This window comes from Mixophyes fleayi, chromosome 3, assembly GCF_038048845.1.
Source record: "Mixophyes fleayi isolate aMixFle1 chromosome 3, aMixFle1.hap1, whole genome shotgun sequence".
Lineage (NCBI taxonomy): Eukaryota > Metazoa > Chordata > Amphibia > Anura > Limnodynastidae > Mixophyes > Mixophyes fleayi.
In genome coordinates this window covers 333,136,085-333,155,902 of record NC_134404.1, presented here as the reverse complement: position 1 = coordinate 333,155,902, position 19,818 = coordinate 333,136,085, and the positions used below count along the sequence as shown (strand labels likewise).

Genomic DNA, 19,818 nt, shown 5'->3' with positions numbered 1-19,818 from the left:
TCCATGTATTGATGCCTATGGAGGTGGCCATTTTCATGGAGACCAAGATTTAATCAAAGACTGAAAGGTAAGACAACATGACTTCAGTAATGGAGACAGAAATGTAAAAGATTAGCTGCTTTTCTTTAATGCATAGTTGACTACTCTTTGGCAGACTGACGCATTTCTGGGAGACCTCCTGGGCTCCCGGGAGAGAAGGGCAACCTCCCGGTTCTCTCCCCCGCAATAGATAAGCGGTGGGGGCGAGGCTTAATGACGCAAATATCGAATTATCTTAGCCTCGCCTCATGCTGTAATTGCCAAAAATTGCGACAACCACTTAGCGGGCGCAGCCCAAAATGATGCGATTTGTCAAGCTCCGCCACTGCACACCCACCTCTCCCGGGATCTCCCTGAAGCCAACAAGGAAAAGATGGCAAGTATGCATTAAGCCCCGCCTCCACAAGTGTCCGGGAGGTTGCCTACTCTTCCGGGAGTCAAGGAGGACTCCCAGAAATTCTGGGAGAGTAGTCAAGTATGATTTTTGGAGGATTTAGGAAGATAATCACTAGAGAGATATACATCGAAGACATTATAATAACACAGGTTATTCACCAAGTGCACCAACCTGTTCCAACTGTGACACCTGTTATATTCAAATCAATTTCCCAAACACCTTAATAAATGTGCCAAGGTGGTTATTACATATATGCTGTGTTGTGTTATCCCTGAGAGGTCTGTGTGGATTTAACGGGGTCCAAGTCGTCCCCTGGTAAAACAAGCTAACTAGAGACTTGGGTATGAGGCTGCTCTAACAAAAGTGGAAGTGAGTAACGTGAACAAAGCACATCTGCAAAACCCCACTCAGGAGTGGAGTGAGGGAGTGTCACATGTACACACACATTTCTCTTACACACTGTCTCACACTCTCTCTCGTACACACACTGGCACACAAACGCCAACACACTTACCGCTTCCTGCTGAACCCGCCTCCAGCTTCCTCTGGGGCTCGGAAAGTGTAGGTAGGGGGCGTGTCTATGCTTTAAATGGCTGAGAGACTCTGTGATGTATCAGCCAATCGAAACACAGGAGAGGCTGCTGAGGAGTTCCTATATTACAGAGCAGGCAACTCCTCCACTACCTCCACCCCGATGCTCTGCACCAGTGGTAGTTGGTGGGGGCCATAATCCGACCCTGACTTAGTTAGGTGGGCTGAGTTTGCAGTTGCACATCGAGATCACAAGCCTTCACAGTTTAACCTCCCAAATTTTCCGTTTAAGGCGGGCCAGTCCTGATCTGATAGGATTGTACTGCTGATCAGGACTTTAGTCCCGATTCCAGGACAGGTTAGAGATGTATGCCTCTAATGGGTGCCCCTTCAATGCAGCGTTTACCAACATGTTGGTGTTATTAGGGGCATAGGAAGAGGGCTAGTGGGTGGAGGGGCAGCACCGTGCTTCTGAATTGCTGTCCACAATCCAGGGGAACATGGCCACACCCCATGAAGTGTGCCAGCACCCCCTTCTTGTGGCACGTACATCTGTCCCGACTAGGAAAAAGCAGAAGTTGAGTAATATGCTCTCTTTAAAAAAGTTCTTCCTTGTGTTGTTTTTCTTCCTCTAATTTAAGAGTGTCCCCTTGTGCGGCAATTCAGGGGTGGTTTTTTTCCTTGGTGATGACTACTTAGCGGTTCAGATGCACTAGACATGCCCCTGGGGGTGCCTGTTGTGATGGTAATATGCCCATAATGTGACAATGGTGGAGGCGTGGCTGTGTCCCCCTTAAAAATGTTAAATGTTGGGAGGTATGAATTGAGTACAGGTTAATTCAGTCTAAATTTAACTGGGAAATTCAGAACCTGACATATGTTTCCTTGGGATATGATTGGTAGAAAGACTTGAGTTATTTCAGCATATTATTCTGCACGGTTATACACAACCTGTAAAATTTACAATATATCAATATCAAATAGTGGTTTTACTTAACATTTGAAAGCTATAATAACTTTCGCTGTGTTAACTTTGCTCCTGAAAGTAAGGTATTGTTTTTATAATCTTGTTCTGTTTTATATATGCAAATATATTACTTAAAATGAAATAAAACCATTGATATGAAGTTGGTAAAGCAAAAAGTACACTTGCCAAAAACAATGATGGCGGAGGAGATGTCAAGCAACGGTCATATGACTCTTCTCAGTCGCCATGGAAACAATGAAGCTGCTGCAGTCAGTGGGTACCGAGGAAGTAGGGTGGAGGTCGGCGCATGCGCACCGCTGTACTTGGTTCTCCCTGACAACTCACCATGATGACGCAGTTCCGGTCTGGCTGCTCCGCATCTGGAGAGTGACAGGAGGTGACAGGAGCCGGTACCGGGAGGTGACAGCTCGGAGGCGGGATGGCCTGTACCCTGCTGGAGTTCTGCCGTTTCCAGGACATAAAGCTGGTCCGGGATTTCCTGTTCCCCCAACTCCGGGAGGAGAAGAAGATCAATGGTGAGTCCTGTATCTGTGTGTGTGGTGTGTGATTATATATAGTGCTCTGTACCCCAATAATACTGTGTACTGTACCCCCAATAATACTGTGTATGCGGTGTGTGATTATACATACTGCTCTGTACCAAAATAATACTGTGTACTGTACCCCCAATAATACTGTGTATGCGGTGTGTGATTATATATAATGTACCCCCAATAATACTGTGTACTGTACCCCCAATAATACTGTGTATGCGGTGTGTGATTATATATAATGTACCTCCAATAATACTGTGTACTGTACCCCCAATAATACTGTGTATGCGGTGTGTGATTATATATAATGTACCCCCAATAATACTGTGTATGCGGTGTGGGATTATATATAATGTACCCCCAATAATACTGTGTACTGTACCCCCATAACACTGTGTGTGCGGCGTGTGATTATATATAGTGCGCTGTACCCCAATAATACTGTGTACTGTACCCCCAATAATACTGTGTATGCGGTGTGTGATTATATATAGTGCGCTGTACCCCAATAATACTGTGTACTGTACCCCCATAATACAGTGTATGCGGTGTGTGATTATATATAATGTACCCCCAATAATACTGTGTACTGTACCCCCATAACATTGTGTGTGCGGTGTGTGATTATATATAGTGCGCTGTACCCCAATAATACTGTGTACTGTACCCCCAGTAATACTGTGTATGTACTGTGCCCCCAGTAACACTGTGTACTGTGCCCCCATAACATTGTGTCATTATATGTACCGTCCCCTCATAACATTGTGTCATATGTACTGTACCCTCATAACATTGTGTCATTATATGTACTGTCCCCTCATAACATTGTGTCATTATATGTACTGTACCCTCATAACATTGTGTCATTATATGTACTGTACCCTCCTGTGTCATTATATATACTGTACCCCCATAACATTGTGTCATTGTATGTACTGTACCCCCATAACATTGTGTTATTATATGTACTGTACCCTCATAGCATTGTCATTGTATGTACTGTACCCTCATAACATTGTGTCATTGTATGTACTGTGCCCCCATAACATTGTGTCATTATATGTACCATACCCTCATAGCATTGTGTCATTATATGTACCGTACCCTCATAACATTGTGTCATTATATGTACCGTCCCCTCATAATATTGTGTCATTATATGTACCGTCCCCTCATAACATTGTGTCACTATATGTACTGTACCCTTATAACATTGTGTCATTATATGTACTGTCCCCTCATAACATTGTGTCATTATATGTACTGTGCTCCCATAACATTGTGTCATTATATGCACTGTGCCCCCATAACATTGTGTCATTATATGTACTGTGCCCCCATAGCATTGTGTCATTATATGTACTGTGCTCCCATAACATTGTGTCATTATATGTACTGTGCCCCCATAACATTGTCATTATATGTACTGTACCCTCATAACATTGTGTCCTTATATGTACTGTACCCTCATAACATTGTGTCATTGTATGTACTGTGCCCCCATAACATTGTGTCATTATATGTACTGTGCCCCCATAACATTGTGTCATTGTATGTACTGTGCCCTCATAACATTGTGTCATTGTATGTACTGTGCCCTCATAACACTGTCATTATATGTACTGTACCCTCATAACATTGTGTCATTGTATGTACTGTACCCCCAAAACATTGTGTCATTGTATGTACTGTGTCCCCATAACATTGTGTCATTATATGTACTGTGCCCCCATAACATTGTGTCATTATATGTGCTGTGCCCCCATAACATTGTGTCATTATATGTACTGTGCCCCCATAACATTGTGTCATTATATGTACTGTGCCCTCATAACACTGTCATTATATGCGCCTCCATAGCACTGTAAGGTAGTGTGCCATATGTACTGTACCTCAGTGTGTCTTTAAATGGACTTAGTTGTACTTCCATAGGCATGTGTCATTATTTGCATTGTGCTGTACTGAACTTTACATAGTAGTGTGCCAATATATGACCCAAGCTGTACATGCAATGCAGTGTGTTGTTATAGGCACTGTATAGGACCTCCACAGCGAGCTCACCAATTGTAATATGATATATCACATGACTTTTATATTGGTAACGCAAAAATGTAATTGATTAAATATGAAAGGACAATATTCAACTGTATATGTAAAATTTCCAAACAAAACAGAAGTATATTTCCATTGTAAATGTATTTTCTGCGTAGCCAACTTTTGTCAGACACTAAAATGTCAGATATTAATGGACTTGGTGCTTATCCAGCAAGAGGAATCCATCATCGTCAGCAGTTGCCTCCTGCAAACTCTGCCATTTAAGTCTCTGAAATGCTCCTTGCAGTGCACTGCAATAGCCTTAAATGAAAGTAGGCAATGCCCATAGGGGAGAATTGTACCCTCAAAATTATTATTGTTTATAGTGCCAATCATATTACGCAGTGTAATTATTCACATTAGTCCCAGCCCCAGTTTAGCTTACAGTCTAAATTACCTACCACACACACAGACTTGGGTCCATTCATATAATAAATATATATCAAATCCCAGGAGCCAGGTAACCTTTTCTAAGTAGTTTTTATTTTATCGATCTCTGATAAGAAGCTGGGAGAGCGAGTGTTCCCTTTACGCTTCGCTTGCTGTGACTCATAGCTGTGGACATGCTATGATGACATACTAGCACTGCACATTTGCAGGAAGACTGCATGTGTGCTGTCCACAAGGACCAGAACTCTGTCGTGTTTTCATGGAGATAGAAGGAGCAAACTATGTATCCTGCCTTCATCACTGGTGATGTTTTTAATGTACGGCAGTGTAACCGGTGTCTTCACACATAAGTCAGTTTATGGGCACAAGTCGGTAACCGTATATGCATCCTGTTAATTAATGAGGAAGTGTTGGCATGGCTGGGACACTTTGTACATTGTGTACACTGTGTCCCTTTGTATTGGAAGCCTACCAGAGTCCCGGCAGTCGTTCAGCATCTGGATGGCTGAGCAGAATCCAGGGAACATCAGTTTGGACAAGTAACTAGAATCCATAATATATTGCGAGGACATTGGTTAAATACTGTGTTTTTGTTTTCATGCAATAAAATGTTTTTTTTGTGTGGCAGATGCACGTTGTGAATGGTATGGATCTTATTTATACCACATACAAATTACCAATGTTTTAGCTGGTAATCTACTGATACATTGTTGAATCCTCTTGTTCAAAGTAATATTGTAGTTGTTTAACTTCCTGACACAACTCTATTTGTGTGACATGAAAGGTGCTGTCAGGTAAATTCCCTGTTACACTATTTCCTAAATCTATACCTCAAATACATACTATGGGGGTATATTTACTAAACTGCGGGTTTGAAAAAGTGGAGATGTTGCCTATAGCAACCAATCAGATTCTAGTTGTCATTTTGTAGATTGTACTAAATAAATGATAACTAGAATCTGATTGGTTGCTATAGGCAACATCTCCGCTTTTTCAAACCCGCAGTTTAGTAAATATATGACTCTTTGCTACATCTGTTCTCTTTTCTGGTAATACTGTGTGTGTGACTTGTTACTATGTTTAATTTGTATTTGTGTGATTTGTATGCCGTTCGGTGCTGTGGAAGGTGTGTCCCTTACAACTGATGATGTTGGTGATTAGATATTGTAGAAGGGATCTGACCTGCAGCTTTATAAACCTTGTTGTAAAGTTATGTCCTTGTTATTGAACATTTTGAGGGATTTACACCTTGTGGTAACTTTGATTTATTGGCTTTAGCACATCCTTGTGCAACTTTTACCAAATATGTTGCTTTACTTTTCTTTTACTTTATTATGTGATTTTATTTATTTTTTTAGCCATTTTAAATATCCTCAAAAATAACTAATGCAAAAAATATAGCAGATGTCTGTTGTATCCATAGGTGACAAAAATTAACCACTCTACCTGATTTATCTATATAAGTGATTGAAATTGGTCGGCTCTAGGGCCACATGCGGCCCTCTGAGACTTCACCTGCGGCTCACAGCTCCTTCTTGTTTTATTGTCAGATTTGTTTGTTATAGATTGTAACACTGGTTTAATATGCCGGCTGATCTGTTATTACAGATAGGTGTCTCTTTCTTTGATTAAATGTATTGTTGTAAGTTATTGCTGAGATAACGGGTAATGTGGGGCCCTTTTGAAGGTTAGAGGGCCGTCCCTGAAGTGTATCGGGTTGGCCATCATGTATTTAATAAAGGCAGTATTAGGGCATGCCACCATTACTGCTAGAACCTACGTTTTTGGAGCCCTTTCGAGTGATGTGAATGGATGCACATGTTCCTGATGGCTCCTAGATATGACTAGACTTGTTTGAGTCGTGGTTTCTCTGGCTGAAAACAGTCTGTATTTCCGAAGTATGGCCTCTGGCGCTTCGGAAAAGGTTTTTACTCTATCACTGGCTACATTAGCATTGACATCACTCGAGGGAAATGGTGAGACATTAGGCAGAACATTTCCTTGTGAGAGAATGAGTGTCCTTTTTTCATCGTACATTGGGCTTCTGGCATAATTATACGCCAAGGGCTGTTAATGCAATTTGTAGATGCTAACTAACCACTGGAAACCCTATTAAACATAGGAAACATGGTTTCTCATGAACTTGTTCCTACCATCGTGTTCTATAATTTTAAAATTGTGGAACGCGTCATGACATTCTCGTGTAAGCGTTCTGTCCGTATAATAGACTTTATTGGTAAAATCTTCACATCAAAAAATCGCACTGAACACATGTTAAAAATACATGCGTAAAATCTATGGCGCGAGTAACTTTTCATGCGTTTTTTCACATTTTCTCAGTGAACATGCCCCAAAAATGCACATTCATTTTCTGGTCTGTTTTATTGTATCATTTTTACCTTCAGCAATTAATGTGTTAAGACTTAAAATTGTTTAATATGGGATGGAGCAGATTGTGCCACATTTACACCAACGTACATTTATTAACTACCTTGGGAAAACGATGAATGGTGAGTAAGCCGGTGAATCCATATTGCTAATTATATTTTCTAATAGCCAGGTTTACACAGACTAGAAGAGCAGTTTCATTGGCTGTAATGGAGAGTTATCCGCTGCTCCATTTGTGCTTAAAACAGTGAAATAAAATGGTTTATAAAGATTGATGGCAAAGCTCAATAACTTGGGAGGTCTTGACATGTTTTTAGTACTTAAGATAATTGATAATAGGTGGTTTTCAGAAATGTGGACGCATGAAGATAATACCTTCAGTTTGCCGGTATAGTGTGCAAATTCTCCCGTGTTTGCGTGGGTATATGTTGGTGTATATGTGTTTGTTGGGAGATAATTTAGACTGTAAGCTCCACTGGGGCAGTGCATTGATAAACATTATCTCTAAAGTACTGCGTAATATGATGGTGCTGTATAAATAAAGCTAAAATTAAATAAAATAATAATAATAAAATAATAATAAAATAATAGGTTTTACTAAACACTTATAGAATAAAATGTAAATACTATTGTGGATAGTGTGTAGTTTTCCTTTTTCGCCTAAATAATCATTACTGGAGACTGTTTACCGCTATATGACCCGGCCCGTTTTATTGGTTTTGCTCTCTGTTTGAATTTCTCAAGCAATTACATTTTGACTCCACACTCTAACTTCTGTCCGAGCAAATTTAAATTTTATTTTCTTTTTTTAAGTTTCACAGTTGCTTCTTTTGATACCCTACCAAAATAGCTTTTTATTTTAAGTCTATTAAATACTTTTTCCATAATTTTTCCCAGAAAATTATCCTGAAATATATTTGTCTAGTTCAGAGCTGGACAACTTCTAAAAAATAAAAGCACACTGGTAACTGGAGAAAGTGCCCCCCCATCTTCTCCTGCCCCAAATAAGGGCTGTGGATCTATTGTGTGCCTGTCAGTAACTTTTATAATATAATTCATTATCATCAGCTATATAGCGCCACTAATTCCGCAGCACTGTACAGAGAACGCATTTACTCATCCCTGCCCCATTGGGGCTTACAGACTAAGTTCCCTAACATATACACACACACACACACACACACACACACACAGACAGACTAGGGTCAATTTGATAGCAAACAATTAACCAACTAGTATGTTTCTGGAGTGTGGGAGGAAACCAGAGCACCCGGAGGAAACTCACGCAAGCACGGGGAGAACATACAAACTCCACACATGCCATGGTCAGGAATTGAACTTATGACCCCAGTGCTGTAAGGCAGAAGTGCTAACCGCTGAGCCATTGTACTGCTATTACTATGGCTGGAGCTGTTTGGGTGATAGTGGCATTGTTCGGGCTGCATAGTGTTGAACATTATGTCTGTAAGTGCCATACTAATATTGCCCCACAGGGGCACTGGGTTTGGGCATTCAGGCTGGTGTGTAATGCTGTTATGTGTTGGGCACAGGCTTTGTATGCATGTCTCCCAACTGTCTTGCCTCATGGACCTCAAAGGGGGAGGGACTTGTACAAGTGGGTCGGTCTTCACCAAAAGATGGGTGTGTTTGGGTGGATCAGGGCGGAGTTTGAGCAGATTGAGGGTAGTGCTTATTTTGTCCTGAGTGTTTTTTTTTTTGTTTTGTTTTTTTTTGTAATTTGTTTTAATTATAAGTTTTCAGCTTGGCATATAAACACATGTAATATGTCTTAACAATAAATTAAATTAAAATTTGCACTACCAAACAGGTAAATCTAAACAGCAATTTTTTAAATTGTTGTTCCATGTATTCCTTTTTTGATACGTAGAACCAGTATAATTTATAAATAAATGCCTTGCATGCTGTATAATATGTTGGGTACAGGCTGTGTATAATATCTTGGGCATTTGGACTGTTTACCATATCATTTGAGTGACTGTACGGTGTAATGGTGTTACCGGCCAATGTACATAAGTACACCGCTAACCATTTCTGAATGTCTTGGAAACTTTTAATTACAAAATGAAGAAAATAACAATGGCTGGTAGTATACAGCTTGAAAGGTCTCATTGCTTAGAGGGTGAGTGGCCAGAATAGTAGAAATAAGAAGCTTTCAAAATATAGCATTGAAATATAGCGGTTAAAGTTTTGTTTTGGGTAGTGGGATATAGGGAAATATTAGTTCGGGGTAAATTAATTTTAAGGGTTATCAGCAGTTTGTGTTTTTACTTAAAAATGTATATGGTTGTCTGGGGATAAAAGTCGTCGAGTTCCCCAGTATAAGGTATCTCTGGGTCTTGGTCCACAGGGGAGGAGTGACCACAATCCTATAAGCAGTGATATTGGTTAGCGTTGCTGGGTGACACTTAAGGCACGCGGAGGAAACAAGATTTATGTTATAACGGTGAATGGGGAATGATCAGCCCTGTGGTAAATATAGTAAATCTTTTCTCTAGGTATTTGCTGTAAAAGTGTTTTTGTTTTTTTAATTTTATTTTTCTTATTATTTAATCTACGACCCCTCAGAGCTAGTCAAAAAAATGTATTATTTTTGTCAAGCTTTATAATTGTCCCTCATATGGGCGATAACTGACTGCTTAGTAACCTGCAGCCTTTCTATATTTTAATTTGAAATGCTTAATTCGCCAATTGAGAAAGAGATTTGTACAGATGTACCCTCTGGGAAGTCGCCAGGCCCAGATGGCCTTACATATCAATGCTAGAAGTCCTTTACCAGGCAGGGTTGAATTGTTTAATGCGTTCTTGGCAGGGAAAGCTATGCCAGATACTTGCTCTCCCTCCTTCATAACAGCGGAAGCCTGGGAGAGATCTTCTGTGGTGTTTACACTACCTGCCAATTGTTCTGCTGAATGGAGATCATGGAATTATTACGTAATTCTTGGCACAGAGGTCGGAGAATATTTATTTTGCCCAGGATATTCCAGAAGAACGAAATGAATTTAGACAAGCAAGAGATAACACATGGCTTACTGCGGATGTCACTGATGCCCTCCTCCACCGCTATGGCAGCGTTCATAGTGTATCGGCACACACTTGGCACAATAGTGCCACTTATGCTGCCTTCTGAATGCAAGCAAATGGTTCATGTAAGCTATGGGTCTGGGGGGGTTGGGGGAGGGTGAAGGCTGAGCTCTAATCCAGCATAAATCAGGGGTCCCTCCATTTCTAGAAAAATATATAAAATTCTCTGGTGTGACAACTTGCGCTCAGGATGGATTCGTAAATGGGAGTCAAAATTTTGTTTCACAGTGTTAAGCTGTACTTACCAACTATCTCATAAAGTCGTCATATCGGTAGCATTCACATTACATTCTAAACTGACTCACCCACCAGGCTGTAATTGGAGCCTGCGTCTATAGCCCCAGTATTATTCAACCTGATGTAGTGAGATTACTTTGTAACACCTCAGTGGTCTGAAAATGCCTTGACGTCAGTAATGCCAGAAAAGCTCAGGAGAACAGTCATTAAGATAAAATTGACTTTGAAACGGCCTGCGTCGCTCTGCTAGGAGATGGATGTTAGTGCTGAGGCAGTGTTCTAGCGAGATTAGGTTGCAATGCATTATGTGTTCTGCCTCCATGTTCTTTAAATGCCAGCACAGAACTTTTTGATTGAGGAGCTGGGATTTGCGGCGTAAGATGTGCGTAGGGTACTGTTTTTATGAAAATAGCATTATTTGTTTTTTTTTGTTTTTTTGCTTGTTCTTTGTGGTATTTGATATTTTGTATTTAGAAGAGATGAGAATATTTTTATTGTGCAAATATTCTTGTTTCAATGTGTAAATAAGCGAGTTGAGTGTGTGTGTGTGTGTGTGTGTGTGTGTGTGTGTGTGTGTATATATATATATATATATATATATATATATATATATATATATATATATATATATATATATATATATATTCACACACTATTTTTTACAGCGGTTTAGAGGTTTGTTTTTTTGTGGTACACATTCTGTAACCCCTATATTGCCCGGTGAATTTAATATAAAGTATTTCCCCAGCCTAAGTGATAAAGCCCCTGGTCTTACAATGTGCTGAAGTTGGGGTAGATGAGAGACAGAGAGGATGTACCAGGCACTATTTGTGCATAGCTCACTCTTATATTAGTTTACCAGCCTACTCATTACAAGTATGCACACATAATATTTGAGATATCGTATAAAGCTACTATATGTGAATGGCTATGGGTGCACTGGTGAGTGAATACTGGGTCATATCAACGTAAGCTATTGCTAGAGATAAAGTTTGTGTTGGTTATTAAAGTTATAGAAGAAAAGTGGGGAACTCCAGTCGGACTCTGTCAGTACATTTAACGTTGCACAGTCCACGATATACAATTTTAAGAAAGGTACATATTGATTTCTGTATTAAACATCAAATGATTTGCTGCAGCACAGAAAGTATGACGAGTTTAGGTAGGAAACACGGTTCCTGGGGTAGATGGAGCACGCTTCAACAAGCTGTCAGTAACCGGAGGCACAGTCCAGCTGGTAGAGTGTAATTAGCCTGTAGTAACTGTAATTTTGCAGGTAGTAGTCAACCAAAAAATAAAAAATGACAGTGAAATCCTGTGCCTAACGATTTTTTCCAATTTACAGATCAGTAGTCTCTCATTCAGGATTACATTCCCAGTGAGAGACAGATAAAGGTTGTCCCATCCTTTTGCTTAAGAAGCTGTAGTTTGTTACCTGACTGGGTCACCAGAGAAATATAATTGGCCTAATGGAATGGAGGTCTGTCTACGCTCATCCATTCACTCCAGGGACCCTGTAAGCCAGCTTTTACTTAAGCTGAATAAAATGGAAAACTTGTTTCCAACAACCACAGTAAAATTCCATGAACTTTTAACCATGTATAGCAAAACCTAAGACAGATATAGACACATCTACTAATTTCTCAGTCTATCTCTCACAATAGCTACATGTGTTGCTGTTACAGCCCAAAGAGCATGAAATGAGTCCATTTGTGACCCTATCAACCAAATGTCCCAACTGTCCTGATTTAGGTGGGACAGTCCTGATTTGTTTTCATTGAGATCTCTGTTTTGTGGAAAAGTTGAAAGATGTGTTCTGTTCACCGCTGCGATGAACGGGTGTCACTATATCTACCAACGGTGCCTGCATCAATGAAGGGGTGTTAGTAGGAGCACTATGGGCAGCACCCTTTTACTTCAACAGTGCTAGACGTGGCCCCTGTCTTAATTTCCGGTATTCCAAAATTGGGAGGTGTGCTATCAACTCCCATTCAAAATCTGTAATCTGTTTTAATGTTGTACATACACCTTAAATTTGTTTGGGTTCTGCTGCTGTGTTTTGTAAAACAATAAACCAAAAAACATTTAAAAATCGAGCTTTCCCTTGCACCTTACTAACGGATACTCATTGTACAGGTCTTTACCCTAGTAATTCATAACTCCTGATGGATGTCACAATGATCAGTGCTATATTAAAGAGGGGTATAATGGCGGGTAAGTAAAATGACTAGAGTAGACGTGGAGAAATGCTTTGTGATAATAGATTTATTTTTTGCCAGTAGTTCAAATTCCATGGGTTTTTGGCACTGGCTCAACTTTTTTTTTTTTAAATCTTGAAGTGCATCAATATGGACCTTAATCACATATTCTGTCTTATCAGCTGTCAGCCCAATGAACCTGAAAATCGTGTATTTCTTGTGATTTTGTTGTGTACAGTGTGCAGCCATGGCTATTTCATTGTATGTCCAGAGGAGTGATACTGAAAGTGTGGATTTGGGATTGGCTTCATCTATAGCCAAACTGAGGATTGTCTTTGGCTGTTATACTGTTTTATCTGTTATGGGGGAGTTCACATTGATACTTCCCAGCATTCCAGAGTAAAAATATGGACAGAAATTGGCAATGCCCACCCTCTGCCCAGGCCCCACCCATCATTCGTGCCCTAATACAATGGGCCATGGGAGAAATCAGTAGTAATATATGTACAATGTAGTCTAACAATGAATATAAGTTTTCTCTTTTGGTTAACCTTATTGTTTGATCCTAGCGCTCGGCTTGACCTTAGAATGGGAATACTGAAATACTTCCCTTTTAATGAACATGTCTCTGAGAAATGTATTTTATTGTGAAACCTGCAGGGAAAACCCATATTGTGTGCACATTATAAATTATACATTCCTCCTTTTCATTCAGCAGATGGTCTGCTATGGGCACACAGATTTTGTTCTCTTCTGAGCGGTAGCAACGCTTGTCTGTTGTATAAAGTGAGGATGCGACTGTATAAGACATGACTCGTTATTCCTAATTGAAATTACAGCCCCTAATGGAGCTCTCAGTCCCATCACCAAACATGAATTGTTAAATTCAATTGCCATTTGCTGAGTGATTTTGGTGCCTTTCATTGTACAATGTGCTTCAGTTTACCGTTGTCTACAGCGGAGGCAGCCAGGCTAAAACATTATTACTGACATCACTAAATCATGTCACCTCCGGTCTGAGTGATGTCGCAGGATCTTAATGTGCCACCGCTATTGTGCTTGGTATTGAGTTGGTCACTATCATCATCATCATCATTTATTTATATAGCGCCACTAATTTCGCAGCGCTGTACAGAGAACTCACTCACATCAGTCCCTGTCCCATTGGGGCTTACAGTCTAAATTCCCTAATATACACACAGAGAGACAGTTAGACACTAGGGTCAATTTGTTAGCAGCCAATTAACCTACCAGTACATTTTTTGGGAGTGTGGGAGGAAACCGGAGCACCCGGAGGAAACCCATGTAAACATGGGGAGAACATACAAACTCCACAGAGATAAGGCCATGGTCGGGAATTGAACTCATGACCCCAGTGCTGTGAGGCAGAAGTGCTAACCACTAAGCCACTGTGCTGCCCCTATGAACAAGTCCATGTGGAAGAAGACAGCACCTCTGTAATGTAATAGTGCAGATAATAGATTGTCTCTTCTTTATCTTGTACATTGATGGAGACTTACTTCTCCCTGTGGTTTGGCCTCTGATATATGATTGTGATTTTTAAGAACAAATGTAATGAATTATTCAGTTAGGGTGGAAATGCAATTATGTTCTGCCAGAGGTAAGACTGTGATTCTGTAAATCCACGAGATATCCAGGAAGGCATTTGTGTTTAGAATCTCTGGCAACATCTTTAACTCTGTAACAGCATCAGCTTAAAAACGTTGTATCAATGTAAAATGCAAGTTATGCTAATTACTTCCCCTGTGTGTTGGAAGCTTGGCCCCTATTTATCACCTCCAATGTAGTAACTGGACATTATGAAATATCCTTTGTTGCAGGCTTGACATTTTCCCGAGACTGATGACAGCCAGGCTTATGGAGTAGAGTTATTTTCTTCTGTCCCGTCTCTGCACCACGGAACTCCTTGTATATCTGTACAGTTTCCGTATTATTGCAGCTTACACAGAATGCTAATTCAGCCACCTTGAGGGTAAAACATAAAATGCACATGACACGTAACGTGTTAATAAAAATGCTAAAGTCAGCAAATCGCCAATATTTTTAATATTAACATAATTTAAATAATACACACTCTGAAGAAGAGAATCCGATAATGAACCTTGTAGCTGTACATCACAGTAGCCCATCTGGCCCCTTACACATGTGATTGGCTGTTCACTGGAGTTTCTGTCCGGTCCGTCAAAGACATTGGTCAAGCATACCTTGCTGACCAGTAGCTCTACCCTATATCTCACTAATATGTCATGTGTTGCCAAGAATACATGTGATATTTAAATGAAGGCGTGCTGTTATATTAACCACTACACAGCTGCATGTGCTACCACATAATTATTACACAGCAGCCTACGCCCCACCAAAGACACATTTACTACACACCAGCCTATGTGTCTCAAAAAATGTTGCTCACTGGCCAGTGCCAGATTCCTTCAACAATATATTTGGGCCCTCAATTCTTCCCCACTCCCTCGTCAATCCAATACATGTGCTGGGAAACCTTAGAATTGTATTTCAGCATCTGTCTCTTCCACACACAGAGTTCAACCGTGCAAAATGCTATTACTATTGATGCTCTCTTGTGGTGTCTTCGGAGTTTTTGGCAAGAGTAGCTATGACTCTGGTAATAGCATTGCTGATTGCTGTTACTATTCCCGTGGCCAGAGACGCTCTCTTGTGGGGTCTTCAAAGTTTCTGGCAAGTGTGGCTATGACTCTGGTTATAGTAGAAGCATTCAGCATTGCTGAACGTTATTACTATTGGTGCCGGGACGATCAGGTGACCAAGAGTTGTCCTGCCGTATGAATAACGAAGATTGTTGTGGTTGAAGATTGGTTGTGCATGAATGTGTGTGTGCATTCTGATAGGACCTATATTCATGTGTTTTAGACTATGCCCCTGCTGTTTTCTGTATGAGAAGAGGGGCGCACTAGGCCCTCGTTAGATTACAGTATTCCTTGATTGCAGCAATAGCTACGTTTCACTCTTTTGGGTGTATTCAATTGTCAGCGAGTTGTTTTTTTTTTCTTTTTTCCCGCCGTGTAAAAATAAAAAATCTCCTGCGGGTTTTTGCCGGCAATAGCGACCGTTTTGAGTTAGCGCAGCGGGAAAACTCGTGCAATTCAATTGCAAAAGAGGGAACGCTGCCCTCCCCCTGCGTGTTAAAAATTGTGCTTGCAAGATTTTAGGGGAGTGAAGGGGAGTTTTTAACGCTGTCATGTATACACAAAAAAAAGGTTTTGCATACATTTCCATACATTAGATTACATTACACATTGATAATATCTACATTACAGTACTTTCTTTAGCATATTTTTTTAATTTAACTATTTTTTACCATACAATCATCTATACCATGTCAAAACACATTACTACATTCATATTTGTACCAAAAACATACATAAATATAATTATTAGTGATTTTATTTTTTCATTTCATTATTTTTTCACAAGAAAATCAACTTACACAAGTTAGGTATTAGTGCTAAACATAAGTTAAATTTTTTTTACACATTTTTACATGATTTCAAATTCAAATACTTTTCTTAGGTTTTTTATTTTTATCACACCACAAAGAGGTGCGAGATAAAACAGCATATTTGTCTGTGTAACACGCCGCGTTAAAAAACAATTGAATAGCTTTTAACGCGGCTGCCTCTCGCACACCCTATACTTTCAATAGACCTTCTACTGGAGCGCAAGAGGACCGTTTCGTGAAAAAAAAAAAAGTAGCGTTAAAAATGGAATCGAATTGCGGGTAAAGTTAACCCACTCGAAAATGATAAAAAACAGCATTAAAATGGCTTAACACGGTCAAAAAAAACCCCCAACTCGCTGACAATTGAATACCCCCTTTGGATTGATCCAGGCCATCTCTAATTTTGTTTGGAATACTGAATTTATTATATTAGTAAATTGGTGGAGAGTAAATATTTGCCACTTTATATCTGTACGGTACTAACATGCAATTGTTTGATTTAGTTATAAAGCAATGAAACCAAGGCACGGGATATCTGCCTAAACAATAAAAACAAATTGTAATGATTAAGATGCAATAAAGATAAATAGCGTATACAGGAAAATGATTCTTTTGTATATGAAGTGTTGTATCATTAGTAATGCAGCTGGGTCCTGGTACATGTTACATAAAGTGATCAGTAGGTCGGGTATACTGTACTATAAACCTGAGCTGAGATGTGAGTGTCTGCAGAGGACGGGAGAGGACCTCAAGATGGAGCGTTGTATTCAGGTTAAATATCTGTGTTTTATATATGCGAATGCTACAGATGTAAACAACTCATTCCACCCACAGCCAATTCCCTTCTTAAAGTAACTGATAGTACAACTGTGTATCGCCACTAATATCGTTACTAAGGTAACCTTGTGTAAATCACTGTCACGCTGGGACTTCAAGTCAGAATAACAGGGTATAAAGGTAAATAAATGCAGAATTGAGCAAATAATCTGTAGAGAACTCTCCATCCCACACAGTGTTTACAGTTTGAATATATTAATTATAAGCCACAAAGTTTTACTTGGTAAACATAATTAGATACATGATGGGGAATCAAATATCTGACAAACATATTATTTTTTTTTATATACAAAATATTTTCCGAATGAAAAAATGGTAAATGGTATTATTTATGTATAAGCGTATCTATTAAATAGGATATACAATTACCAATATGTTGTATGGTTGAGAGGTCTTCATAGTGCAACCTTTTCCATTTTATGCTCAGGGGCTGAATAAAGACAGACTCCTCCCAAAACTACAATGTTTTACTGGGTGGTCAGCAATGAGTTCAATTACAAAACAATAATCTAAAACAGCCCTAATTACCTTTAGTGCCATTAGTCGGACCCTCGGCAGTACCTAATATACCTGAAACCATCCAGAGTCACCCTGTCTGGTACTCTAAGTGCAAACCTCTTTTGAATAGGGCAAGCTGTTGTTGTGCATCTACCTTTCAAATTCTCATGAATGGGACATATATCAGAGGTGGGCTTCACCCCCGCTTGGCCTGGTGTGTAGTCACAGTATATAGCAGAGCTGTGAGGCGCGTTACAGGCATCTAGCCCCCCGACAGATTCAGCGAACCACATGGACAGAACGCCATGAACTCCACCCAATACTACTCCCTTGGTGCAACAATCCTCCAACCAATCATCAGATCTCTGCTGTGTTGTCCAGCCTTGGTGCTTTACCTCCTACTCGGCCATTCTGAACAGGAGGTAACTCAGACTTTGTTATGAGCTTGCACAACTTAAATTAAACCAAGTGCGTTTTCAATACTTTTATGCCCAGTGTTGACAAATGCAGCAACAATCTGCTTCTCTCCTCTCTCTCTCTCCCCCCTCCTCCGCAAATGACAGATACTGGTTTAATTGTTCTGTACCACCTTGCCATTATTGTTAAAATATCATCTATGTATATCTTATATAGTTTGATACATAATACAAAGGGGTTATTAGTTAAGATGTATTGGAACTCCAGCAAATCCATATGTAAATTAACAAAACTGGGAGCAAAAGCAGTTCCCATGGCAGTGCCACATATTTGAAGGTAAAGGAGTCTATAAATGTAAATAGTTGTGAGTATAAAATTGATTAATGTTCATATAGAATCGGCATTGGTCTTGGTCATTTCACTATTTTGTAAGAAATTTTTGCATGCTTCTATTTATCTATGGTGTTCAGTTGAGCTATAGAGAGAATGAATATCGATAGTGACCCAATAAAAATCATAGTGCCATGTAAAACTGAGCTAGGTATCCTTTAGATAAGACTCTTAGAATATATTTTTTGAGAAATACCGGTGATACTTGGTTTGCTGGGAGGAGTGACCAATAAGGATTTTTGGGTGAAAAGTAAAATATTGGGATAACTGGATGATCCTGGTATAGATATTGGAATTCATCTTTTCTTATAATTTTATTAGAAAATGCGCAGTCAATTCCTCAGGATGGGAACAGCAATATACAAAAATGATGAGCGCCATTCTACATAAAGATGAAACCAAAGACTCTTCATTCCAATGTTTCTGTGTTCTTGGATATCTATGTCCTGGAGAATGGTCTCCAAGAAGACTGAAACGTTGCAATAAAAAGAGTTTGGTTTCATGTTTATTAAACATAAAACAGAAGAATATCAGCGGTGGTAATTTAGGGTAGAAAGTTGCAGGACTGCAGCGAAACGCGTTTGTGTTCATTACTTGGAAAGATGTTCTTTCCAAATATTCAGTGCCTTTAGCAGGGCTTACTCCTAGAAAAAGAATCACCAGAAATTGACCTGTGATGAATCCTTGATGAGAACGATGAAGTGTGAACAAATTCCACAACCTATCAAATTAATTCACACTATTGATATTCTTCTGTATCCTGTTTTGTTTTATGTTTATTTTCATTTTTTCTTTATTATTTATACTAATGTACTCCAGGGAGTATCGCACTATAGGAAACATAAGTGAAGGACCTCCCTAGTTGTAGCGCCAACCATATATGTAATCTGAACGTACGGGTGTTTGTATCATTTAACAGATTGTGTTGGATGTGTATGTAATGGTCAGATCGAGCAACTTTGTCTTTTTTAGTCAAACTCATTCCATGTTTTAACCAAAATGATTGTTTTACTGATTACATCAGATTAACCAGATTTTCTTTATTGGGAATGGTGGTAAATCAGATCTGCAGATGGCTTTGCCATGATCACTTCAAGAGACCTCTGTGAGTCAGAAGATCACTCCATCCGCCACACGGCAGAATCTGTGCAGTTTTGGCTTCATACATCTGCCCAAATTGACCACAGATCGTGTCGTTTGACAATTTGGGAGGAAAGACTTGTGTGTGGCCATCAAAAATCTTAAAAGTAGCAGAACTCTGTTGCTGTACAATGGACAATCAA

General features: G+C 39.6%; 1 protein-coding gene across 1 annotated transcript in view; it reads left to right on the top strand.

The window, feature by feature from the left end:
• The first annotated feature begins 2,272 nt into the window (after positions 1-2,272).
• Positions 2,273-19,818, top strand: part of RAB3GAP2 (RAB3 GTPase activating non-catalytic protein subunit 2) — a 58,319-nt gene continuing 40,773 nt past the window's right edge. The window contains exon 1 of the mRNA XM_075204276.1: positions 2,273-2,470. Within this exon, the coding sequence (XP_075060377.1) occupies positions 2,374-2,470 (97 nt within the window). The 5' untranslated portion in view covers positions 2,273-2,373. The remainder of the gene's footprint in view (positions 2,471-19,818) is intronic.